The sequence below is a fragment of the Prunus mume genome, linkage group LG3, assembly GCF_029339155.1.
Source record: "Prunus mume cultivar Tortuosa linkage group LG3, ASM2933915v1, whole genome shotgun sequence".
Taxonomy (NCBI): domain Eukaryota; kingdom Viridiplantae; phylum Streptophyta; class Magnoliopsida; order Rosales; family Rosaceae; genus Prunus; species Prunus mume.
The window spans coordinates 8,097,265-8,124,580 of NC_142700.1; the positions used below are offsets into that span (position 1 = coordinate 8,097,265).

General features: G+C 36.6%; 3 protein-coding genes across 23 annotated transcripts; 2 read left to right on the top strand and 1 right to left on the bottom strand.

Annotated features, from left to right (window-relative positions):
* Positions 1–1,237: 1,237 nt before the first annotated feature.
* On the top strand, positions 1,238–14,237 carry CHR4 (chromatin remodeling 4). Its single transcript, XM_089048265.1, is given in 12 exon segments — positions 1,238–1,781; positions 2,664–2,901; positions 4,669–4,770; positions 4,904–5,710; positions 5,935–6,042; positions 6,190–7,063; positions 7,066–8,957; positions 9,688–9,842; positions 10,075–10,189; positions 10,562–10,644; positions 11,086–11,704; positions 11,833–14,237. Coding segments are annotated over 11 exon segments (6,999 nt in total). The 5' UTR covers positions 1,238–1,781; positions 2,664–2,679; the 3' UTR covers positions 13,855–14,237.
* Positions 14,238–14,821: 584 nt separating this feature from the next.
* Positions 14,822–15,540, bottom strand: LOC148918629 (uncharacterized). The gene has a single exon (XM_089048892.1). The coding sequence runs from the start codon at positions 15,419–15,421 to the stop codon at positions 15,068–15,070; it is 354 nt and encodes a 117-aa protein (XP_088905018.1). The 5' UTR covers positions 15,422–15,540; the 3' UTR covers positions 14,822–15,067.
* A 6,645-nt stretch (positions 15,541–22,185) lies between these two features.
* LOC103325484 (protein FAR-RED IMPAIRED RESPONSE 1) lies at positions 22,186–27,231 on the top strand. Of its 21 annotated transcripts, none has more exons than XM_089048275.1 (9): positions 22,186–22,344; positions 23,087–25,359; positions 25,460–25,516; positions 25,813–25,881; positions 26,000–26,065; positions 26,191–26,259; positions 26,477–26,545; positions 26,626–26,722; positions 26,931–27,231. In XM_089048275.1, exons 2-8 carry the CDS (start codon positions 23,116–23,118, stop codon positions 26,704–26,706), a joined length of 2,655 nt encoding a protein of 884 aa, XP_088904401.1. In that variant the 5' UTR covers positions 22,186–22,344; positions 23,087–23,115; the 3' UTR covers positions 26,707–26,722; positions 26,931–27,231. The 21 variants fall into 21 exon arrangements, with proteins under 21 accessions (XP_088904401.1, XP_088904405.1, XP_088904406.1 ...); XM_089048279.1 differs by having other exon boundaries at positions 26,632–26,722; XM_089048280.1 differs by having other exon boundaries at positions 26,483–26,545.
* The last annotated feature ends 85 nt before the right edge of the window (positions 27,232–27,316 follow it).

Below are 27,316 nucleotides of genomic sequence, written 5' to 3' on the forward strand. Positions count from 1 at the left end.
GTTACATGAATTTGAATAATTTGTGAATTTTTAAGCCCAAAAAATAAAATTTTAGTTGGGATTTGTGGAAAAAAGAAGAAGAAATATATATATATAAAATATCAAGTCCGAAACTGGAAAAATTGAAAACTGCACCGAAATTGGTTTAAATCGGATTGGCTGAAAAAAAAAAAATCACCAAAATCAAACCTGAATCGCATCTGTTGAATAGTTCTAGTGATGTGAGGTTAAAACTATCATTGAATTTTCCTGTAATGAATTGGAATAGTTAAAATTTAGAAAAGGAGAGGAAAAATATTTTAAGAAGTAAGAGGAATTGGTTGTGGTTTAAGAAAAGGTAGAGAAATGCAAATTTAGTAAGTAGTTGTTCTACATGTCACGCATGTCATTTACGTAGTAACGACAACTCTCGCTATTATAGAAAAGAAAAAAAAAACTCTCATTGGATAACAATAATGGCAAGTCTCGTTTACTTTAAGTTTTCGATCATTCGTGTTCCGTTAGTACTCCAAAGCACTTCGGGACAGAGCATAGACGTAGTTCGTCACAGTTGGCGCATAGTTTAAATCACCACATCCACATCGAAACTCGGTAAACTATTAACAAGTGTATCGTGACCATTTAATTTGTTGGCTATAATTAAAAAGAACAAAAAAAAGGAAAGAATCTATAATTAAATTTGTATCCAAATATTACCTGCATATTGGATGTATATTTGAAATTCCAATTCCATGTTCAAAATATTCATCCCTAAAACAAAAACTTGTCCTTTTTTTGGGTGACATACTTAAACTTGTTTTTACCTCCTCAAACAAGTAAAGCCAAATCCTAATTATAAAGATTCGTGATCTATTCCCCCACATAATTAACTATTTCTGAACTGTTTAGCTGTCTCAAGATGGGATTTCATACCCTTTTTGAGGATTTCCTCCAAAACTATATACTAACAAGTCAGTCCTCATTAGATCTCATTCTTTCTTTCCTTTTTATTTATTTATAATTTTTATAACATAGTAAGCAAAAGCTGAGCAAAAAAGAAAAAAGCAAGAAAGAGAAGGCTGCAAGTGAAGATAAAAGTTCGAGAAACCAAAAAAAACAGACACTCCATTCGAAAACCAGCTAGCAATTGAGTGATCATGAGAATAGAATAGAAAGAGGGAAAGACGTCCTTCTCCCTCCTTCCATCTCTCTAAGCACTTTCTCTCTCTCAATGTGTACATATATAGCAGAAGAGTTTTGTGGCGAAGAGAGAAAAGCAAAGCAAAGCTAAGAGAGACAGAATGAGGAAAAGAAAGAAAAAGGGAGAATATGGGCAGTGAGAGAAAGTGAGGAAGAGTCTCTGGGGTTGCCACGTGGCAAGTTTTGAATGGTGTTGAGCTTCAACTACAAGAACAACAACAACATCAACCAAAACAAGAACAAGAGCACCACTCTCTCTCTCTCTCTCTCTCTCTCTCCTGCCATGTCAGAGTGTAACCCCGTCCCTATGACCCCGGCGAATCCGTATTTGTATGCTTCTCTCTCTAAAAGTCTCACACTTTCTCTCTCTAAAAAAATTAAAAAGGAAAATTAATTAGATTGGAAAAACAAAAACTATCTCTTTCCTCTCTATTTATTTCATTTGTCTCCCTTCGCTTTCTCTCTCTTTCTCGTATCTCTCACAGCCTGCCTTCCATGCCCTAAACCTCTCCCACCTCCCCTACCTCTTCAGCTCTTTATCTCAATCTAGCTATCTGGCTCTTTTGCTCTGTATATTGGGTTTTTGATCCATTACTTGATTGGTAAGCTTCTTAATTCATCTGGGCACTCTTTGTTTCTTTGGTTCTTGCTCATTTCCTGGTTGGTATGTTTTGGGTTTGTGAATTCGTGTGACTTCGAACTCACCCATGTGTGCTTTCTTGCTCATTCTGATGTGGGTTTTGTTTGATTCTTGAAAGATTGTGTTTTTAAGCTTTGATTGATGTGGAATGGTTGGTGTTTTTGTATAGTGGCGTATTGGTTTTCTAAATTGTGTTAGAAGTCATGAATAGGTGGTGAAATGGGGTTTTGTGTTTGGCAGTAGTTGAATGTGTTTGCATGATTAAGTTCTTTTGTTTGATTGTTAATTCTATCACCACTGGTAGATTGCATTGGGCATTTGATAAGTGATAGTTTGGAAAAGATGGTTCAATCGTTCAATTGTTGGGTCTATAGTATGTCGGATTTAGCACTAATGTTACAGTACATAAGCTAGTTCTGTTTGCCGTTTGTAGGTTACTAGATTGTCTTGTTAGCTGATGATGCTCCGAAGTTGGCATTCGGCAATGTACCTTATAACTGTTAATCTCATCTGAGATTTGAGTGATTAGCACTTTTGTAGCAGATCTTAAGGCTGAGTTAGTGGGGAGCCTTCACTGTGACCCTTGGTAGCAGTTAAATAATTCGTTTTTATATGTCCCAAAATATTGATCGAATATGCTTAGCTCTACTGAATCTAAATATTAGTCCGCTCAGTCACCTGAATTTCCTTGACAAACTTGCTGTAGTTTATATAAAGTTGTTCTCTTTATGTTAACATTAACTGTTAATGTAAAAATTTGCAGCGCCTGAATATGTGTGTGGAAGCTCTGATGCCTTGACTAATTCATCGACGTGCTTGCTGTCACTGTTGACCACATATGTAGGACCGAAGGCTAAAAGATGAAGGAAGGCAGTTCTTCACCAAGTAAAATGATTAACAGAAATTGGGTCTTGAAACGAAAACGTAGAAAGCTTCCTCATGGACCTGATATATCTAATGGCAAAGAAGACGGTTCAGCAGCCTCGGAATCTCCAAGGAAGGCTTCCTCTTCAGCTAAGCGCAGGCTGAATAATGAAATAGTTTCTGATCGATTTTCATCCAAGAAGAAAGGAAATGACGGGGTTAGTTTTTATATAATTGATTAATTGGTCGATCGTTTTTATTTAACCTGAAGAATTCATAAAGCAAATCCTCACTGGAATAACTTTATCATAGGGTGGTAATTTGCTTTCCAGTTAGTTTTTGATATTATTCTTCAATCACTCTAGTATGATCTTTGTTTATGGTGGGGGTGTTTTAATTCAAACATTTACAACATGTGGTTTCCAATTCTCCATAAGAAAGTTATTCAGCAGCCTACCTACTTAAGTCATCTCTCAGGCGCATGCATGTTTTTGTGATTTGAAATACTATAAGAAGCTCTTTAAGGAACAGCAGCTTAATGTTTTGAATAGCCATGAAAATGGAACCAATGTAGTTTGCCTAAAGTTAAATTTATTCCTGGGTCACATGATATGTGGATGATAAACGTCAGAGGTTTGATCAATGGAAGGCGAAGACACCTCCGAAAATTCAATTTTTTGTTTGGCTGGCAGCAAATGGCAAGATTAATACTTGCGATAGCATTCAAAGGAGGCAACCAATGATGTGCTTATCCCCTTCTTGGTGTGTTCTTTGCAAAGAGAATGCAGAAAACATTGATCACTTGTTCATTCATTGTTTGTATTCCCTAAAATTATGGTGGAGGATGTTGGGTGCTCTCAGAGCGGAGTGGGTGATTCCTAAAGGATGTTTTGAGCTCCTTAGTATCAATTTGAGGGTTTCGGGGAAGGGGAATAGAGCTGGAATCCTTCGAGATTGTCTAGTGCATGCGATATTCTGGAATATCTGGATGGAGCGCAATCGAAGAATTTTTCAGGGTCATATAGGAAGGGTTGAGGAATTATGGGATAGAATTAAATTTTGGGCTTCTCTTTGGGCTTTGGTTTCGGGGCAGTTCAAGGATTATCACTACTCTATCATCATGGGAGACATGATGGCAGTCCTGAGATGATTCTACTGAAGTTTGTGTTTTTTTAATTGCAGAATTTTTTTCAATCTTAGTAGGTCAGACACTCTTTTTTTAGGCTTTGTTGTTTGATCGAGGATTTTTTCCTCTTGATTATCAATACAATGTTTCTATTCAAAAATAAAATAAAAAAATGGAAGAGTCCAAGTGACAGAAATGGGAACTATTATTTTAGAACATGTTATTGAGAATACAATTTAGTTGCGAACTGAGGGTTTCTGGTCTGCTGAAGGTTTAGAGAAACACAAAAGTGGGCTCGTGATTTTTTAGGTTTTGCATTTCTGTTGAGTCTTTTGACACAATATGTGGTGGTAATACATATTGGTTTATAAGACTGACGGCAAGGTCTCCCAAATACAGTAACAGCATATGTAGTGCAGCTTACACTGCCTACAGGGTACAAAATATTATGCACATTAGCAGTCACATGTTTGTTTTAGTGTGATGATTGTTCTATGCTTTTTAAGTTGGACTTTAGGTCAGCTTGTGACAATATTTTTCTATTCACTTTTTGGTCTTTGGTTGTAATCAAACTTCTTTACAATTTTTTGAAGTTGTGTTCCAATTTGGCCAGCACTGAACTCTATATGCCACATTCCACCTTGTTACATTTAGGTTTATGCAAATTTTGGCAGTAGTCTTCCCTGCTAATTCAGCGGGATATTTGTGTGTGTAATCTTTTTATGATGGCACTGCAGTTTGAGAACAAGTGAAAACATTCATCCTGTTAAATATCGTATTTTGCTTGTTTTGGCTGTTCTGTAACATTAATTCTTATTAAACATGCTCTGACTTCATGCAATATTTTGTCTAATCCCAGTATTTCTATGAATGTGTGATCTGTGACCTTGGTGGTAACTTGTTGTGTTGTGATAGCTGCCCCCGAACCTATCATCTCCAGTGTCTTAATCCACCTCTAAAGGTATATTTATTTTGACTGCACTGTGCTAGCTTGTTTTTTCATGATCCATTTTCTTTGGTTTAGCTGTACTAATATGCCATTCTTGTCTTTCTCTTTGTTGTAAATTCTTTATTGTGAAATTCATCACCTGAAGCGCATTCCGAATGGGAAGTGGCAATGCCCAACTTGCTGTCAGAAAAGTGATCTGCTTGAGCCCATAAACTATTTAGGGGATACCATTTCAAAACGAGCAAGAACAAAGAGTGTCACTGCTAAGTCCAAAACTGGAGTTATGTCATCTGAAAGGGAAAAAGTATCACAGATTTTCGGAAACTCCATTGTTGCAAAGAAAAGATCCTCAAGCAAAGGAAAAACTATTTTAACTCATGGAATCAAATTCTTTGAAAAGAAACCATTCTCCCAGATAGATATACCTTGTACCACCAAGCCGAGTCATTCAACAGTTGGTGGTTCTGTGGACGGTATTTCATCATGTGAGAATGTTGACGATAAAAAAAGATCTAACTTTTCCCCAGAAGATGATTCCACAGACAGAAAGTTGAGCTCTCCTGCTAAAGAAGTTTCATCTCATTCTAAAGTTACAGCTTCGGAGACAAATGAAGAAGCTCCTGAGGAATTTGCCTCTCCTGAGGTGAAGCCTGTCCTGTCTTGTACTGATGCATCTCCACGTAAGACCATAGTTCTTGCGATCAGTGCTACCACTGGCAAGGCCAGAAAAAGGAAACACAAAGGCAATAACGATAAGAGTAAAAAGAAGAAGAAGACCGATAAGGGAAAATCTGTTAGTACTTCTAAACAATCTGGATCTAAAGCAAGTACTGCAAGCCTGAGGATTGGTAAAGCACTTCGTAAGCATAAATCTGTCAACCACGGGGTTTCTGCAACCTTGTCAAGAGAGGACATTGAAATCAAAAATTCAGATGTCCAAAACAAAGACGAGGTATCTTTCAATTTTCTGATTCTATATTGAACCCTTGTTTATATGTAGGGAGCATCATTGGTTGTTGATGACTTCTTAGTAGTTTTCATAATCATGCTGGCTTATTGTTACTGTTTATTATGGTTAATTTAGGAAATATATGTCCTGCTGTAGTTGTTAATGCTGGGATTTTGTCCTTCTTTATACTTATATGTAGTAAATATCATTGTTATTTTTTTTTTCAGGAGCTTCCTGAGGGAGAAAAATACCCGTCACATAATGTAGATAAAGCTGGAAGTCATGTAGTCGAAACACTAATTTGTGATGATAGTTTTTCTGCTGAACCTCTGCAGGTAAATGAGTTTCCTAGAATGTTGTGTAAAAAAATGAATTTTATTGAATGTTTTTATTCTGGTTTATATATAGACAATATGCTCCTTGTTTTGGTTACTTAATATCACCATACAGATTATTTTGTTTCTTGCATGCCCGTGTCACAGGTTGATCGAGTTTTGGGATGTCGAGTTCAAGGTGATAATGCTGACTCTCGTCACTTATCTGTGGCAGCTGCTCATGATCTGTGTTCTGCTGATTTGCAAGTCTCAGATTCTCAAACCAGATTATCAGATGGGAATTCTGCATGTGATAATGACATGGATGTCGGAGCTGCTGAAAATCTTACTGAGGGTTGTGAAAATGTTGTCAAGGGTGCTGATGGGGATGAAAGCATGAAGGATGATGTTAGAGTGGAGAAAATGAATGTGTACAGAAGATCCATGAACAAAGAAGGTAAAAAAGCTAACTCCATGGATGTGCCGAGGATGGGTACTAAGGATTTGGGTAACATAAATGGTAAGGATCAAGATGAATCTGCTGTAACTGCAGATGATTCGGGAAAAACACATGAAAGAATAGTGACTGCAGGGACTACCAAAGTTAGTTTGAAAAGTCATGATGATGATGAGGTTCCAGAAATTGAAACACACGTCTCAACTGACACCAAAGACAAAAAAGATGTAGATACAGAAATTGGAATTAATAGCAGCGCTCAAAACAAAAGTCAGGGGCCCTCCTCACTGGCTGAACCTTCAGGTGGTAGCTGTGAGACGGTGTTGTATGAATTTTTAGTTAAGTGGGCGGGTAAGTCTAACATTCATAATAGTTGGGTTTCTGAATCTGAGCTAAAAGTCTTGGCCAAGAGAAAACTAGAAAATTACAAGGCCAAGTATGGAACTGCTGTTATAAATATCTGTGAGGAACGATGGAAGCAACCACAGCGGGTGATTGGTCTCCGTGGTTTAAAAGATGGCTCAGGTGAAGCTTTCATAAAATGGAATGGTCTTTCTTACATCGAATGCACTTGGGAAAGATTGGATGACCTGTCATTCAAAATTCTCAGAATCTGGTCGATCTATTTAATCAATTTGAGCACCAAACACTGGAAAAAGATGCTTCTAAGGATGATTCAAGAGGGAGGGATGGTTGTCAGCAAAATGAAATAGTTACTCTGACAGAGCAGCCTAAGGAACTGAAGGGAGGGTCATTGTTTCCCCATCAGCTTGAAGCACTCAATTGGTTGCGGAAGTGCTGGCATAAATCCAAGAATGTAATACTGGCTGATGAGATGGGGCTTGGTAAAACTGTGTCAGCTTGTGCTTTTCTTTCGTCATTATATTATGAGTTCAAAGCCACTCTGCCTTGTTTAGTCTTGGTTCCACTTTCCACAATGCCTAATTGGCTTTCTGAGTTCGCATTATGGGCTCCTGAGTTGAACGTCGTGGAATATCATGGGTGTGCTAAAGCAAGAGCCATTATTCGCCAGTATGAATGGCATGCTAGTGATCCGAATGCGTTGAATAAAAAAACATCTGCTTATAAATTTAATGTTCTTTTAACTACATACGAAATGGTTCTTGCTGATTCCTCACATCTCCGTGGGGTTCCCTGGGAAGTTCTCATAGTTGATGAGGGTCATCGTTTGAAAAATTCAGGAAGTAAGCTTTTCAGCTTGCTTAATTCCTTGTCTTTCCAACATCGTGTACTGTTGACTGGTACCCCTCTTCAGAACAACATTGGTGAAATGTATAACTTGCTTAATTTCTTGCAGCCGGCTTCATTCCCTTCACTATCTTCATTTGAGGATAGGTTTAATGATCTTACAACTGCAGAAAAAGTGGATGAATTGAAAAAACTTGTTGCTCCACATATGCTTCGGAGGCTTAAAAAGGATGCTATGCAGAATATCCCTCCTAAGACTGAACGGATGGTTCCTGTTGAGCTGTCCTCTATCCAAGCTGAATACTACCGCGCAATGCTCACAAAGAATTATCAGATATTACGGAATATTGGGAAAGGGGTGGCACAGCAGTCAATGTTGAACATTGTAATGCAATTAAGGAAAGTCTGCAATCATCCGTATCTCATACCAGGCACTGAGCCTGACTCTGGGTCTGTAGAGTTCCTTCATGAAATGAGGATAAAAGCTTCAGCCAAGTTGACTCTGTTGCATTCTATGCTTAAGATTTTGCACAAAGAAGGTAACAGAGTCCTAATCTTTTCACAGATGACCAAGCTACTAGATATCCTTGAGGATTATTTGGCCATAGAATTTGGACCTAAAACATATGAGAGAGTAGATGGCTCTGTTTCAGTCACTGATCGTCAATCTGCAATTGCGCGTTTTAACCAAGATAGAAGCCGATTTGTCTTTTTGTTATCAACACGCTCTTGTGGCCTTGGTATCAATTTGGCAACAGCTGACACTGTCATTATCTATGATTCTGATTTCAACCCGCATGCTGATATCCAAGCTATGAATCGAGCACATCGAATTGGACAGTCAAAACGACTTTTGGTATATAGGCTTGTAGTTCGTGCTAGTGTTGAAGAGCGCATCTTGCAGCTTGCAAAGAAGAAACTTATGCTTGATCAGCTTTTTGTGAATAAGTCAGGATCCCAAAAAGAAGTGGAAGATATTATAAAATGGGGAACAGAGGAGCTTTTTAATGATTCTCCTAGCGCTGATGGAAAAGATACAGATGAAAATAATAGTAACAAAGATGAGGCAGTGACAGAGGTAGAACATAAGCATAGGAAGCGAACTGGTGGCCTGGGGGATGTGTATAAGGATAAATGTACAGATAGCAGCAACAAGATTGTGTGGGATGAAAGTGCAATTTTAAAGTTGCTAGACCGTTCAAACCTTCAGTCTGGATCAACTGATATCGCTGAAGGAGATTTGGAAAATGATATGCTTGGCTCAGTAAAGGTAAAGTATTAAACTTTCTAATGCATTTGTTGTTTATTTATACATTGATAATAAGTTTTATGGTGATTTTATATCAGTTACCACTTGAAATCATTACTGTTTGAGCCTTTTTTCCGTTTGAATCTGGGGTTGCCATGAATATATATATATATATATATATATATTTTTTGTGACATATTAAGACGTGGTGGTTCATTACAAAATTGTTTTTGTTGCCTAAGGCAACTTGTATTCCCATAACATCAGCTTTGGATCTGCTCTTGATTATACTTTAAACTGAACTTGCATGCAAAATTTTACGAAATTTGCATTTCTGTGTTCTGCATCATTATCTTCTCATATATGACATATGACTTGTAAAACTGAATTGCTTTATGATCCATCAATTGGGGTAAGGGCTGAGTCAATTTAGTTGTAGGTTCAGTCCCTTTCACTATGTCAGCTTGTTTATAACCTTGTCCTGAGACATGCATCTCTGTCGGTGAGAGTTATTGGTAAATAATTGAGTTCGTGAGTTAACTAGTTATGCTTTTCCCATGTTTTAAGTTGGGTACTATGCTTTTCCCATGTTATATGCATTTTTAGTTGGATGCATATTGATCCTGTTATCCTACTTTAAGCTGTTTTTATCTTGCATGAAATTTGCCTATAAGGACTAATAGTCAACAAAATTAAAAAACAATTTCTTCTCTGTTGTTGTTTATCTCATACTAACTTATCGCCTTACCAGTCCATTGAATGGAATGAGGAACCAGCTGAAGAGCAGGGAGTTGAATCACCTGTAGGTGCAAGTGATGATATTTGTGTACAAAATACTGAAAGGAAAGAGGATAACATGGTTACTGTTACTGAAGAAAATGAATGGGACAGACTATTGCGTCTTAGGTAACAAACTATTCTATTGTCACCTATGTTCAGTGTTTTCATGTGTTATTACTGCTACTCTACTAATCTGCTAATAGGATTAATAAATCTGTATTCAAATGTATATATAAAGTGGATCTAAATGTGTTGTACATTAAAAGGAGTAAAATGAAATGAAAGATTTTAGAGACCAATTACTAACTTGAGATTTAAATGCCTCTGAATTGTCATTTGCAATTTTTCGGGCTTGTAGGTGGGAGAGATATCAAAGTGAGGAGGAAGCAGCTCTTGGTCGGGGGAAGCGCCTGCGGAAAGCTGTTTCTTACAGGGAAGCATATGCTGCACACCCAACTGAAACATTGAGTGAGGTACTTCAGTTAGACATATGCTTAAATGAAGCATAATCCTTTTTCTAGTCTACCTTTCATTTGTGTTTGCAGTTTCACACTGCTGCTGAAAATATCACTTAGAAAAACTTTCGTTTTCTTTTTCAACTGTATATACACTTTCTTAAAATATAAAACCCCCTCCTCTATGACTGAATTTTATGTTGTAAATTGGCTGAGCTTGTTTCAGGCCTTCCACTTCTAACTTTTCTTTTGACTTGCATGGATTCATTTTTGGTGCAAAGAATTTTTTTACTCAGCGACCTGGACCATCTGGGCAATAGTTTGTTGCATAATTTCATTGGGTTAAGTTGCTTATCCATAGTGCTTCTAATAGTTTGCTTGTATAAGCAGAGTGGTGCGGAAGAGGAACGTGAGCCTGAACCAGAGCCAGAGCGGGAGTACACACCTGCTGGACGAGCTCTAAAGGCAAAGTTGTAAGTTCAGAATCTCTTCAAGTAATTCTACCATAATTGCTTTAGTTCAGGAGTTGAGATTGATTTTATTGTGTAGAAAGCTGCCGCACAATTGTCAAGCAGTTTTCCTAAGTACCTAGTTGTGTTTGGTAATAGGGATATACATGTCTAACTTTCACATTTTTGAGGTATGTGCGATTCATTTGAATCAAGCATTATTTAAATTTAAGATTTTATAACTGGAGTCTTAACATATGGACTTTATCAGATTTGAACTTGATGGGGAGAGTACTACACATCAAGGGGAAAAACAAGTATTTTATTTTGAAGGGGAAATTATTTCAGATTTTAATGGACACCAAATTATTGAGTTGTAGGCATTTAGACTGCTTCAAGTATAATAGTAGTAAGTTTTCATGCATTGTTTGACAGTGGATTACTTTTTTATTTATTATTCCACAGTGCTAAGCTCCGAGCTAGACAAAAAGAACGGCTAGCTCAGAGGAATGCAATTGAGGAATCTCATCCTAGTGAGGGACTGCCTGTTGAGTCACTTCCTCCATGTCCCACCAATACTGCCAAAGATGGGGATCAAGCAACTGGACTAGTTCAATTTTTCAGAGAGAGGCCTTCAGTAATTGACTTGGAGGATAACAAGTTAGATGCTCCCAAGGCCAAGACTGACTCTCCCTTACGGTTGGGCAGACTATCAAAGCATAAAAGCAGCCGCCTTGATCTTTCTGTTAATCCTCTTGACTACCTGTCTCCTGACATTTTCTTTCCAAGTCACCAATCTCAGGGAACCAGCATGACCAACTCAGTGCCCCCAAATAATTTGTTACCTGTTCTGGGACTCTGTGCTCCCAATGCTAGTCAAATAGAATCATCAAATAAGAACTTCTCAAGGTCAAATTGCAGACAGAAAGGAGCTCGGCCAGAGTTTCCATTTAGTCTAGCTCCTCAGTCTGGGACTTTGTCTGAGACAGACGTAAATGGTGATGAAGTGAAATTATCAGGTGCATCAGCGGAAGTATCACGTCTGAAGAATAACATTCCCAATGGTGGTTTGCCATTTAGGCCGGTACTCTCTCTCTCTCTCTCTCTCTCTCTCTCTCTCTTGCGGTTTATAAGTTTTGTTGATACATGTGTGTTGCTTTATAATTTTTGTTGATACATGAATCATGATCATAATGCTTGGTCTGTTTGCAGTATCTTCAGGGAAACAGTTATGATCGTCCAGAAAGTTCTGGTGCTGCTTTTTCAGATTTCCAGGAGAGGATGGCACTGCCTAACTTACCATTTGATGAGAAATTGTTACCAAGATTCCCGCTTTCAACTAAGAGCATGCCAAGTCCACATTTTGACTTCTTGCCTAGCTTGTCATTGGGCAGCAGACTTGAACCTTCCAATGGCTCCTTGCAAGAACTTCCAACAATGCCATTGTTCCCCAATTTAAAATTACCCCCACAAGATGCACCCAGATATAATCAACAAGACAGAGAAGTGCCTCCCACCTTGGGTTTGGGACATATGCCAACTACATTTCCTTCATTCCCTGATAACCACAGGAAGGTGCTTGAAAACATAATGATGAGGACTGGTCCTGGATCAAGCAACTTGTTTAAAAAGAAATCAAAAGCAGATATCTGGACGGAAGATGAACTTGATTTCCTCTGGATTGGTGTTCGTAGGCATGGAAGGGGCAATTGGGATGCAATGCTAAGAGACCCGAGGTTGAAGTTCTCGAAGTTTAAAACTTCGGAAGATTTGTCAGCTAGATGGGAGGAGGAGCAACTCAAGATTTTGGATGGGCCATCTTTCCCAGTGTCCAAATCAACCAAACGGACTACCAAATCCTCACAGTTTCCATGCATATCTGATGGGATGATGGCACGGGCACTGCATGGAAGTAGACTTGTCACACCGCCAAAATTTCAACCCCACTTGACAGACATGAAGCTGGGTTTTAGTGATCTTACATCTGGCTTTCCGCATCTTGAAGCATCAGATAGACTTGGTTTGCACAATGAGCAATTTCCCCCGATTCCAACCTGGTTTCATGAAAAATTCCGGGCAAATTTTTCCGGAGATTCTTCTGCTGGAGTTTCTGACAGACCAGGGACGTCTTCCAATGTTCCCATTGAGGAGCCATTTGTTGTCACTTCTTTTGGAACCAGTTGCTTGGGTTTGAATTCCTCAAGCAGCTATGATGTACAGAAGAAGGAAGATGAACAGGGTGCCTATAAATATGGGAAGTTGCCTTGTCTTCTTGATAGATCACTGAATGTTTTACGTGATATGAATAATAATTTGGGAAGGGGAGAACCCACCAGTTCAGGATTTCTACCTGATCCCAAGAGGGGGCTTTTAAAGGGGAAAGATCTTGCTGGAAGTAGTTCTTCAAAGGACAAGCTACCCCATTGGCTACGGGAAGCTGTAAGTGCTCCTGCTAAACCCCCAGCACCTGACCTGCCACCCACAGTGTCAGCAATAGCTCAATCTGTTCGGTTGTTATATGGGGAGGATAAGCGAACTATTCCTCCCTTTGTGATTCCAGGCCCACCTCCTTCGCTACCAAAGGATCCAAGACGGAGTCTAAAGAAGAAAAGAAAGCAGAAATCACGTCTGTTTAGGCGGATTCCACCAGAAATTGCTGGAAGCAGCCAGGACTTCCAGAGCACGCACTTTGGTGACAATGCTTCAAGCTCCATTCCTATGGCCCCATCATTTCCATTGCTTTCACAATCAATGGTTGCAACTCCAGGCCTTTCACGGATTGAATCTGACCTCAGTGCGCCTCTCAGTTTAAATGTGGCAAACCCATCATCCTCATTGCCGCATCTGAACCATCAGAAGAAAACAATCATGGGAATGTCCCCTTCACCTGAAGTGCTTCAATTGGTAGCATCCTGTGTTGCTTCAGGCCCACATCTGTCAGCAGCTTCTGGCATGGCAAGCTCAAGCTTTCATGACACAAAGCCCTTGTTGCCAAACTCAGTTGATCAAGTAGGACTTTTGGACTCCCAAACTGCATTTGGAAGCAAGGAGGTTAAGCAGGGCTCACCTCTTAAGGTGTGTGATTCACTTGGGAAAGATAGAACATGTGATACTGAAAGTGGGGATTCCAGCAAGACTCAATCAGATCCCTCTAGGACAGAACGGCCCGATGTAGAGGAAATTTCTTCTGAGGGCACTGTCTCGGATCATCCTCTGAGTGATCGGGAACCGTAGCTGTAATATGGGATTAGAACATAGTTATTCTTTCATGTTATTCAAGTCTCCGATGTGCTTGAATTTTTGTAGGTTTTTGTAGTGCATGATAAACTAGCCAATATAGGGTTTATTTAGGATATATAATGTTGTGTAAAGCTTATGTAAGAGAATGAAAAATATAGTGCTGCCTGCTCATTTAACCATGGACCTTGCGTCCCCCTTGTGTCTCATCAATGAGACAATATCTGAATAGTGATGCCCAAACAGTTGGCTTACTTCAGACCCAAAAAAAATCTGTTGGTTTACTTTTTCAATTTTTTTAAAGACTAGTTTTGGATTTATAATTTTCTGGTGGCCATCTTCCATATGGTGGTCTTGTGGAATTACTGCTTTGTTTACAATGAGAGAGAGTTGTTTAACAGTCTGAATTGCTGCGTCGAGCAACCTTTATTCTCCATTAGTTTTGTATAAATTTGTTTTGATTTTTGAACATTTGGTTGGTTAAGTGACTTAAGAATCATTCATACAGATTAGAACTGGTGTGAAGCCGAAAAAAAACAAAAACAAATAAACAAATAAAACCAATTTATAATTTAAAGTTAAAACAACTAATGATTCTCTTCATTTTGTTTTTTTTTAAATTCTCTCCTTGTATCAGGACTCATATAATCTGCTAAACTGGATGGGCAGCAATTAAAAAATTTCCTTTTTGTCCCCTAGTCTCTCTCATCAAACCAGAACTACCAATTTTGTCTTTTGCTTTGTTTGGTATCCCTTAAAAATTTCATGTGGCCTGTTTACTTGCAATTTTTCTGCCTCACAGACAATACAGATACAGAACCCTACCAATAGGAATTCAGGGGATGCCTAGGGACTTGGATAAGTGACCATTAACTTTGAGACTCTGCTGATTGTAAACTATACTTGACATCAACAAGATCAGAAGAACAACAAATCTGAAATCGAAGAAAATAAAACATGAAAGTAAAGAAGATGAAAAAGAAGATGATTAATCGAAGTGTATCTACTAGTCAGCCAGTACAAAAATGTATAAGCTAAAGTACCCATCAAGGTAGAAGCTAGAACAACTCTCTCTCTCTCTCTCTCTCTCTCAAAATCTTAGATGCCAAACCCTCTAACAATATACAAAAATACCCATTAAATCCAAGCCAAAGATACAAAGCTCAAGATCATTAGAATTGATAAATATATTTCTAGTGAGGAGTGGTGATCAGTTTTGGACCAGCTGAGGTTCTGATTGGTTGGCCACAAACCTGGAGGAGAAGGCATAGAACTTGAAGTAATCTTGATCATCTAACAAGTTTCCACATCCAGTTGCATCAAAGTTGAGAGAATAGCTCAATGGATCATAATGGCACTGGAATGAACTTTGTCTACTAGCAGCCCCTATTCTTCTCCTATGTTTCTTTAGCTTCCTCACCAGTTTGGCCAGACAGGTACAGTGGGATGATGAACTACTAAGACAATTAGCGGCCACGGCAGTACCCGCGGTTGCGGTGGTGCCGCCTTTATGACCACCAGCCTTGGTGGTGCATGTATTCTTGGGCCAAGAAATAAGCCACATTGTATACAAAATATATATTTATATATGTAGCTTCTCTAGTTATGTGTTGAATATAGATGTGTTTCTACTCTTTTGGAAATTGGAAGTGAGTGAATTGAAATGGAGAAAGTGATGTGGTACTGCAAGTGAGTTTGAGGGTGTATTTATAGGAAGTGAGGGGGTGCTGAGGGAGGTGTTATCTCACTTTTCTTAAAGTTAAATTGTTAAACAACATAGATTATACCAGTAGGTTGCATGCAAAGCCAAAGTTTGAAACTTTGAATGGTTTCGTTGTACTTTTGAATGTATAAAAAATGTGTCATCCACATGGCGGAAAGCCAATGTGAACCTTTTTAATAGGGTTCAAATGGAGAAAGTATACACTATTTCTCGAGCAATACACCATCTGATCAAAGATCCACAATCATCACATATTTCATATATAAGATATAAGAATTATTGGTACAATCATCACATTCATAAAAGAACAAGAATTATCAGCCAGGTGCATTTCAAGTACAAGAATTCGTGTTTAATGAAAACACAATTCGGTTGAATATATGAAAATTGTATTATTCTTGTGATATACAAATTCTTTTTCAATAGAAGATAGAAACGAATAAACTCGTCAATTTAACAGCTACAAACTCATTCCAATTAAACGGAAATTGACATTATAGGAAAACCCTATTAGCGTTAATGATGGGATTTGTTGCAACTGAGGCCTCCAACCGACATTCGAACGTAAAAGCAAGGTTAAGATGGTGAGTAATGACTATGATTAAAGAGGAAAATGATTAAAGGTGGTGTAGGCAGTGATGCAGTGAGGCAGTGGCATCCCAATCTAATCCAAGTCTTTGTCAGAGAGGCAGAGAAATAATTTGACTGAGATGACCCAAGTGGGCAGCCTCGGTTGGTATAATATTCTTCGCGTGGGTCCCATATATCAACGAAACTGTCAACTCTAAGATCTGTGAATCCAATCCACCAGAATTTTGTAATTTTAATCTTTAGCAAAAAAAATAATAAAAAAAAGTTATTATCAGAATTATATAATTGTTGTTTTTAATGCCACACATTTGAGAACAATCCTTCGTCAAGCAACTTAATACAAGAAAATGTTAAACATGCATAATCAATCTCATCATCGTGTTAGTATATTCTCTATTTTTCTTATATAACTTTCAACACGCACACACATACATATGTCATAAGTGAAGTTCGTATAAAATTTAAATGGTATATTTCATGCAAATCTAGTTATCCGTTGTGTTTGAAAACAATTTTTATTGTAGATGACTAGACATTAAAGTGATTGACTCGAAAACCTTCGTTTGCTGGTTTACAATAACATTTGAGATTCTCTTACTCAAGTATCCTTTGACTAGAAGTAATTAAACAAAGAAAAAAAATACTTTAGAGTTATATGATTATATCTAAGGTTTGATTAATAATACATACAAGCAGGGATATTCTTATTCCCTATCTCATAATCACCCCGTTATGATTCTTATCATTCTCTCTCTAATGCAACAAACAATGGAATAATTTGTTTTCGCTTCTCTTTTTCTTTTTGGGTAATTGTTTTCCCAGTTGACGCTAGAGTCTTAAGAATAAGTAACAACCAAGTTGAAAGTTGATAACGCGAAAAATCCAAGTACCAAAGTCCAATGTGTCAGATAAACAAAGTTTTGTGAGTGTCTTGAAGAAAACATGCAAGAAGGCACAAGTCAATGGGGGTGCGAGGCCCTGAGGCCTGAGGGCATCGATCACGTGGGTGGCTCTGATTAACTATCGGTTTTAATGCTGAAAAAGAAACAGAAAAAAGTCGAAGAGTAGCCTCAGCTGCTGCTGCACATGGTCCCCCTGCCCTCCTTTGATGGGTTTATTTGGGGATCTATTATATAAATTATGACACGTGAACTTATATATTACGAGAATGATATTGTTTTGTTATTTTCAATCGATTATATTTCACTTGGTATAATAATTAATTGAGAATAATAAAATAGTATAATCCTATGAGATGCAGGTTCTTCTCGTGTCTCTGACTCTATGCGTCCTCTTCTATGCCAAAGACGTTCACTGGCTGGGTCACATTGATTGAAGTAAACAGGCCAAAAGCCAGAGATCTATCAGTTACTTTTTTCTAACACCGAAAGCAAAAGAAGACCTATTGCCTATACTGTTAGTTCTTTAACACATTTTTCTGCTTCTGGTTTCATTACATATACGGATATAATGAGGAGATCTTAGAGAAGTCTGGTCAGTGGTCGCTAGGTCACTTGGCCATTTGGGCACGGTAAGATGTGATTGAGCATAAAATCTAAGTGCACTTTTGAAGTTCTGTTTGGACCTCTCGTAACCTGTTAGATCATTGTGGTGTGCTGGTAAAAGAGCAGGATATTGAGATGTGAGGAGGTTAATTAGAGTCCATAGAGATAAAGCATTTTGTTTTTCAATTTCCTCCAATAAAAAAAAAAAACAAAAAGTAAAAGACATGATGAAATATACTATATGTATATATGTGGGTGACATGAGGAAATCGAACTTGAGACTTCCTCTAATATTGTAAAAGAGAAGTATCATTAGACCGACAACTAGTTGATATTATTCTCTACAAGAGTCTCTCTTTTTTATGTATATAAATCGCATATATTTTTAAGGTTATAGTTATGTTTACTAATTCGTAATAGAGTTATTCTACAATAGAATAACCTTATTATTGTGCTCATAATTCGATAAAAAAAATTGATTTAATGTATATCATTTCTCTTTTTGTCAAGCATTTTGTATATTAAAATGAAATGTGAAAAACAATGTTAATAAGAACTAGCGTTGCACATTCTTACAACATGTGAGATGAATATCATATTTATATATGTGATGAGTTCACGATTCATGATGAGATCAAAAGTGCATATATATTTTCTAATTTCATATATATATATATATATGCTTAGGATCCTATGACAAATACTTTTATAGGTTTATAATGTTTATAAGTTCTTCAAGCTGAGGCGGGTTTTATTTTGCTAATGATTCGGAATGACATAAAAATTAAAATAAATAGTAAAAAAGAATAACAAAAGCAAAAAAAGAAAAGGGAGAGAGGCATGGGCTTCCATTCTTCCTTTGCCACTGTACTCTTCTGCCATGGTCATTTCCATCAATCCATATGCAGGAAAACATCAAAGATAGACAATGTGCTCTAGACACTAACAAGAATAAAATAATTTTAATGGAGATATGAACATGGGTCTGCCTTCATTTTGGCGAGAGGAGATTCTCAGATGGCCCAAATTTGCAAGAGAAAATATATATATGATGAACAGATTTTCAGGCAATTAATTTGGGAGAGAAGAAAGTGGGAAAAAAATGCTGTGAACGCAGATGAATTGACATGTATAGATTTCCACTTCTCACGTACACATTTTCCTAGAGTCGCATAATTGTCTCGGTTTGTAGACATCCCTCTCTTAAGAGTTTTACATAAAGCGTGGATTTTGGTTCCACTTTTTCTAGTCAAAAAATTATAGTGATGATCATGAAATTAAGGTTTAAATGTTAAAAATATGATAATATAATAGCATTGACTGATGATCTGCTGCAAGATTCTCTCTCTCTCTCTCTCTCTCTCTGCATGTGGCTAGAACATGCTCTTTACAAGCATAAAATATACAAATATATTTATGGATCGATACATTGTACTTTTTACATTGGTAATGAGCCTAGTGGCTATGTCAAAGGGATTTTCAAAGTCTATGTATATGGCTGCATTGATCTTCTCCCCTCTCTTTTAAAATTCTTTATAAGGCTAGCTAGCTAAGGGATCTTATTCAAATTGGGGTCTGTGAACTTGGTGGTGCATAAATATAAGTAGGGTTAAATTTAAACCCACATTCCAAGTCAACCGACCACTATTGTGTAGGGTAATTGACCCTAGATTAGAGGGTAGGTGCATATGCCACAATGGCTCTTCCCAAGATAGTATTTTCTTTTGCAATCCATTAATTGGTTTCTGGAAGAAATTAGCACATTGTAAGAGTATCTCCGAGGAAAGAGGCAAAAGAGTAGGCGAATCTCATTTATCTTGCTACATTAGCATTTTCATGCTCCAAATATTGGAATTGGAAACTAATATGAATGAAAACTGTTAAACAATTTGATTGATGCATCGTGAAAGGATTTGCCGCAATTGAAAGGAATATAGCTTCACATGCGAAGCCCCTTAATCAACAGACAAACTATTTTTGTTTTTGTTTTTTATTACTTTATAAACTTAAATGATTAACAACAAAGCACACATAGTTAAAATGTGATATGTTCTGGAAAAGCATGACATGAAAATCAGCAGGCGATACCATTTAAGAGCCTAGACCATGGTATTTAGGTTCAAATACTGACAAAGTAAAATAATATGAAAATAATTTATTTGTACTCAGTTATATGAAATAGGTATTTCACATATAATTTAGGTGCCACTGACATTATATAGTTAAATGTGAGACATCATCGTAAGACATCCATTCATAAAACGCGACGTGCAACTTTTTTTTATAAAAAATATAATGTGAAGTGAAATATACACTTTCTTAAACCTAAAAATCTTACTACTTAGTGAAAACTGTATATGAATGAACATAATGTATCTAGGCACTAGCAATATATGCATCGAGTCTATTACAAAGATTATTTAAAGAAACAATGTAATTATAATAGCAGGATTTAATGGGTTATTTCTAGGGTTTGCCACTTTGCCTACGATGCCCTCTTTCTCGATTTCCATTCATTTAGCAAAGAACCTGAGACAACTTGAGATTCTAACCATGTTTATTAAATGATCACCTCTCAATTAACGGTTACTTTAACTCGTTAAAAATATTGGATGCCGGTGGAATTTTTTTAAACTCAAATATAAATGTCTTGGTTAATTGAAACTAGTTGAAAAGTAACACTTTAATTATAATTTATTTTGGGTTCAATTCACTTGGAAGTGGGAACCATTCTAGAAACATCAAAAGAATAGCAAATGTAATGAAACTATGCAGTGCATTCGATTAAGGGTTTATTTAGGAGTGATTTTGGGTGGGCCAATGATCATTTTTAAGTGATTTTAAGGACGTGCTTCTCTATAAAGAGCTCGTTGGAAGTGATTCTGGATAGACTAAAAATCACTTGTCCATATAACTACTTTAGGTGATTTTAAGTGATTTTATAGAGAATCACATAGAGGTACTTCTCTCCATAATCACTTTAATAGTGCGTTTTGATGAGAAAATTTAAAAGTACAAATGATTTCATAAATGACGGAATTTAAAATGATGGAAATTAATGTTCTAGAATTTGTAAAGTTTCTTGTTTGGGTGATTGATTTAAAACACGGAATTTAACCTTTATTTGTAAAGTTATCTTTATTTTAAACTCAATCTCTCCTGAGATTTTAGAAATGACGACTTTTAAATAGAATTTAAACTTGGGATTTATGATCTCCAAATTCCATGTTTTTTTCCACGATGAATTTCTAAATTTTTATGTTTTTTTTATCCAAACGCGGAATTGGTTCATGTCAATTTAGAAATTCTGAATTTTGTCAAAATCCCAAGTTGATTTCTCTCATCCAAATGCACCATAAGTGATTATATGGAGAAACACGCGACCTAGTGATTCTGATCAATCTATAATCACTTCAAATGAGCTATAATTAAATTAAATAACAACATTCCAATTAAACGGATTGCTTAATATGATCATCAAAACTTAATGAATTAATCCCAATCAAAGCAAAACAGCTTCGCTTATCACCGAATTTTACCTTTTTATTTTGTTTTTTGTTTTTCCTGTGGTTACCTTGGACATTGTGATTTTAACTACATGAGTCATCCTGTAAAAAGCTTTCTTTTTTCAGAATAAAAAATATTTAAAAAATTGCATGAGTCATCCATACATCTATTTTAATAGATATGTGACTGTAAGCTTAAATTATTTAAGTTATTTAACAAATATTGCCATTCTATAAATAAATAAATAAAAGTATATAAATAATATTGACATCTTGGGTCTGCAATTTGAGCCCATTGGAGCATCTCCTTACTGGGCCAATATGGTTCCCCAACCCAAAAGAAAGACGACACAACTTCTCATCTTCACTTGTTACAACTTACAAAGGACAAACTTGAAAACAAATAGGTTCAATATCAATGGAAAGTGGAGAATATGAGGCAAATTCAGAATGGTAATTCATTTCGTCTTTCTTTCGTTTAATCAGTGAGCAGGTTTTTTATTATTATTAATTTCCACTTTCCTTTTTTATTGATGCATCATTAAAAAAAAGAAAACGAGAGATACACAATGGGAACAAGAGAGAGAACACATTATTATCTAACGTAACGATTAGTTGATTTTTTTTTTACCTTCTTACTTCCTCTATTCAATAAATTATTATTGTATTTTCTTAAAAAGAAAAAAAAAGATTCATGAAGGTTAATAAAATTAAAGCTAAAAACACAACGATTAGAGTTACAATTTGAGCTTAAATTACTGAGCTAAAATGATTTTTACACAAATATTTTATAAGCTCTTAGTTTTTTAAAATAAATATATTTTTTTTAATTTTATCAAAGACGAAATTATCATTTAATTTAAATTTAATAAAATTGAAACCAATTGATCAAACAAAATAAAAAAAAGTGCATAAATTATACAACTTTTAATCAAGGGGTAATTAAAGATGAAGTTACTAATTTAGGATATGATCGAAATCAGGTTTGGGAGATTTTTAGCGGGTCCCACATGAAAGGGAGAGGCGAGTATAGCAAAATGGAAATGCGAGTGCGGGAGTCGCAACTGAAGCCCTAACCTCCAAATCCATAGTCCAAAGCTCTTCTTACTCGCGGCCCCCAATTGCGCTCTCTTACTCTCTGGAACCTGGTGATTCAGTTCATGTAACTTCAAATCTCTTTCCGTTATTATTAAACCCAATTTTTCAACTTTAATTCTTTGTTTTTTTTTTCTTTTTTGTGATTGTTTATTTTCATTACATATTAGCTACGTACTTCAGTGATTGAAGCTTTATTTTCCTAATTTGCTTCAAAGTATTTGCATTTTTATTTTATTTTCCCTTGTTTAGCTGCTGTGAACCCTTTGGTACTCTTTCTGGTGTTTTTTTTAATGGTTAATGGGAAATTTCTATTCTAATTAATGCTCAGTAGTATTTTGCTCTCTTGCTTACTTACATATAGGATCTTGTGTGAAAGTTTTCATTTTGAACAGTCATTTGTTTGTTGTTCAAATGGGTGTTTGATGTTATGGTTCTCTGTTTTGCTTTTGGATATTCCATTTCCATGTTTTCTTTTGCAGATTAAATTTTTTTTTTTTTTTTTTAGGGTGTTTGAAATCTTCTGTCTTGAGTTTATATGAAATTGTGAAGTGGATAAGTAGTAATTAATCAATTCTTCTCTGTACTAGTTTTTATGGGTAATCTTGGTATTTAATGTTGTTTTATGTAATTAGAAGATTTTAGTGTGATTAATGTGTATTATATAGCTATGAAGTAACTTTTGGCATTTCATTCTCCTGGGGTATTTTTTAACTTGTGATCTTGTAACTTTAGCACTGCAGTGAAATGCTGTTTCAGTTTCTGCGTGTACTAAATTTACCCGGTTTTTGCTGTCCATGTCAGAACAGATTGCTTTAAACAAAGTTAGATTGTTTCCATGGGGATAGATCTTGAGCAGCCTTCAGGAGAATACCATAAGGAAGATAATAGACGTAGTGTGAATAATATAGTTGATGGCAGAGGTGAAGAGAATCATAGAGCTATTGTCAGTGTAACTAATGGTCCTGTAAAGGATAAAGAGAATGCAGGACAGAATGTCAATGGAAGAGTGTCAGTTACTAGAGATGAAATTAATTTGAATTCTTCAAGAGATTCTGAACCTCGTGATGGAATGGAGTTTGAATCAAAGGAAGAAGCATTTTCGTTCTATAGAGAATATGCCAAGTCTGTGGGGTTTGCTGCTGTAATAAAGGCCAGTCGTCGATCGAGAGTATCTGGAAAGTTTATAGATGCAAAATTTGCATGCACTAGATATGGGAGCAAACGAGAATCTAGCACAGGTGAAGCACCAGAGTCTGTTTCAAACTCCAGAGAATCTAGTATCTGCAGCTCTGTTAAGAGAAAACGTGGTCGTGCTAGCCGATCTTGGGAAAAAACAGATTGTAAAGCCTGCATGCATGTTAAGAGGCAAGATGGTAGATGGATTATTCGTAGTTTCATTAAAGAGCATAATCATGAAATTTTTCCTGATCAAGCCTATTATTTTCGGGGGCACAGGAATTTTGATTTAGGTACTGGTGATGCTGATGGCTTACATGCTATCCGGAGAAGAACAAAGAAGATGTATGTTAATATGGCCAGACAGTCTGGTGGCTACAAGAAGTCAGATAATCAAAAAGGTGGTGGGACCAATCAATCACTGAGTGGAAAGCATTTATCTCTAGAGGAAGGAGATGCTCAAGTTATGCTTGACCATTTTCTGTATATGCAAGATGAAAATCCTAACTTCTTTTATGCAATCGATCTGAATGAAGAGCAGCGTTTGAGAAATGTGTTCTGGGTTGATGCCAAAGGTAAACTTGATTATGGAAATTTTTGCGATGTAGTATTTCTTGATACCACGTATATCAAGAATGAATATAAATTGCCATTTGTTCCCTTTATTGGTGTGAACCACCATTTTCAGTTCATTTTGCTTGGATGTGCTTTACTTGCAAATGAGAGTAAATCAACCTATGTCTGGCTGATGCGGGCATGGCTAAAAGCAATGGGTGGACATGCTCCAAAAGTAATACTCAGTGACCAGAACAAAGTCTTGAAAGAAGCTATTGCAGAGGTCCTTCCTGATTCTCGTCATTGTTTGTGTTTGTGGCACATATTGGGCAAGATTCCTGAGAAGCTTGGTTATGTGATTAGGCAGCATGATAAATTTATGGTTAAATTTAACAAATGCATTTTCAAGTCTTGGACCAATGAACAGTTTGAAAAAAGATGGTGGAAAATGGTTGAGAGATTCAATTTAAGAGATGATGTATGGTTCCAATCTTTGTATGAAGATCGTGAACAATGGATACCAACATATATGAGAGACATTTTCCTGGCAGGGATGTCTACAACCCAGCGATCAGAAAGTATAAATTCTTTCTTTGACAAATACATGCAGAGGAAAACTACATTGAAAGAGTTTTTAGAACAATACAAAACAATCCTTCGAGAGAAGTATGAAGAGGAAGTAAAAGCTGATTTTGAAACATGGCATAAACAACCAGCATTGAGGTCTCCATCACCTTTTGGTAAACAAATGGCAACTATGTATACTCATGCAATATTTAAGAAATTCCAAGTTGAAGTTTTGGGAGTAGTTGCTTGTCACCCAAAGAAAGAAACTGAAGACGGAGCAATCAAAACTTTCAGAGTTCAAGATTTTGAAGAGGATCAAGATTTCGTTGTGGCGTGGAATGAAATGACATCAGATATATCCTGTTTCTGCCATTCGTTCGAGTTCAATGGCTTTCTTTGTAGGCATGTGATGATTGTACTGCAAATGTCTGGTGTACACAGTATTCCATCTCAGTATATATTAAAGCGTTGGACAAAAGATGCAAAGAATAGGCAAACACTGAGAGAAGGGTCTGCTTCTGTTGACTGTAGAGTAAAACGTTACAATGATATATGTGAACGAGCCTTTAAATTGAGTGATGAAGGTTCTTTATCCCAAGAAAGTTACAATATTGCATTTAATGCGTTGGAAGAAGCTCTGAGAAGTTGTGAGAGTATAAATAACTCAATCCAGAGTGTAATAGAACCAATCTCAGGAGAGACACATGGCTCTGAAGGAGTAAACCAAGGTAACAGCAAAAACAAGACAAACAAAAAAAATGGTGCATCCAAGAAAGGACAGGTTCGTTGAGTTTGTGGTGATTATTATGCTTATATTCCTGGTTCTTTTTAGACATTTTTGAATGGGCATTTTGTTCGGTATGTCTTTTGATTTCTTTTAGGTACAGTCAGAGCCAGAGGTCATAACCATTGGGGTGCAGGAAAGCTGGCAACAAGTGGTTAGTCATGTTATGTTATTGTTTAAACCTACACTACACATTCTAAAGCATATACTACAATAGGAAAATATGAAAAGAATTTCTTGATGCGGGTTCCGCTTTTGTTGTCGGGCACTTAAATTTATGACCACCCCCTTAGTTGTTCTTATAAATTTCAATGGAGCATACAAGGGATGGTATAGTTTTGTGGCAACCATAATGTTTTGAAAAGGAAAACATTGTTGCTTATCGCAATGTTGTTTATTCACAATTCACAATTTCCTTAAATTTTGGAGTTACTTGTGTGTTCGTTGTAGGAACAACTTGTCTCAAGAGCTCCAACCCTTGATGGTTATTTTGGCAGTCAACAAATTGTTCAAGGAACTGTAAGAGATTTTTCTCATTACAAAAATACAATTTTGGAATTCTGTTGAAGTCTCGGACGACATTTATCGTATGCTTATTAAAGTTGATTTGACCTGTGTCCCTTAAATCTTCTTGTAGGGGCAGCCAAGCACCATAGCCTCAAGCCGTGATCATTATTATAGCAATCAGCATATGCAAGGGCTGGTAGTGCATATTTCATATTCGGCTAATTTTTTTGTATATTTTCATTTAGTGTTGATTATAACTTTCTAATTATTTATCAAATGAGTAGTGCAACTTCTTAACTGGAGCCTTTGTTTTTGCCACAGGGGCAACTAAACTCGATAGCTCCCATCCATGATGCTCATTATATAACTCAGCAAAGACTGCATGGGGTGGTACAAAATTCTGTTGTTTTTCAATCTGACTTTGTGGAATTATTATTTGTTTTTATCATTAAAGAAAGGAGAGTCCATTCTCTTGGGGTAATTTTGTCTTATAGACATACTCCAATGGTTCCTTTGAGTTTGAGGGTTGATATAATCTGTTCCTGTTAGTGCTATTGCTGTTTGTATGTCTTGGTATAGTCAATCATATCGTGTTGCTTGCTTGTAGGGGCAGTTGCATTTCAGACCCCAATCTATTCCGAGTTGTTTTGACATTCCGGATGGTTTGCAAGATACCGTAAGCAAATCCTTACCTAGATTTTCTGGCTTTTTGCTTGGCATGATTATGTACATATTGAGTATTCACCCTTGTTCAAGGACCAGTCTACTGTGGGACCCACACAGCTGCACGGCTTGGCATCAAGACATTTGCATTCGAAAGACCTCTCTCGTCAATAGCAATGCATTTCCAAAAGTGAGTTATAAGGGATTTTTGCTGCTTATTTTCTGTAGGGAAATTCCCCAACGTCTTGGAAACCAACCTCGGTCCTAATCGTATGCCACACTGTTTCTTTGTTTTGGTGTGCCAATAACATGCTTTTTCTCCGGCCCGTGTTTTTATCTTCATATTTCTTATTTTCCAGAACTGTAAAATTATAACGTAGCAATTTGTTATTTCACAGGTGGAGGGTCTGGAGATGAAATACACATATACACATACATCAAAAGGAGAATTCGAATGAAGGAATCCGTGCCCTTTTTAGTTTGGTGAATAGGGAGATATACACAGATCTTGATCATAAAGACGGAATATATTTGGTACTTGTCCCAGGATCCCGAGCTACTTCAGAAGTCCAAGAATTAATATAATCCGGTTCTCTTTTTAGCCTACACCTAATTTGTAAAGGGGCTTGGCTCGTTTGTGTCAAATACACACAATTTTAGTTGATTCAAATTGCAAGTTGTACTAATTAGCCAAGTAAATAGATATCTCATTCTTAGCACTTGGAGCTTTCCACCCCTTAGCATTAGAAGTGCAATAAGGCTACCCGTCGCAACTTATTTTTAC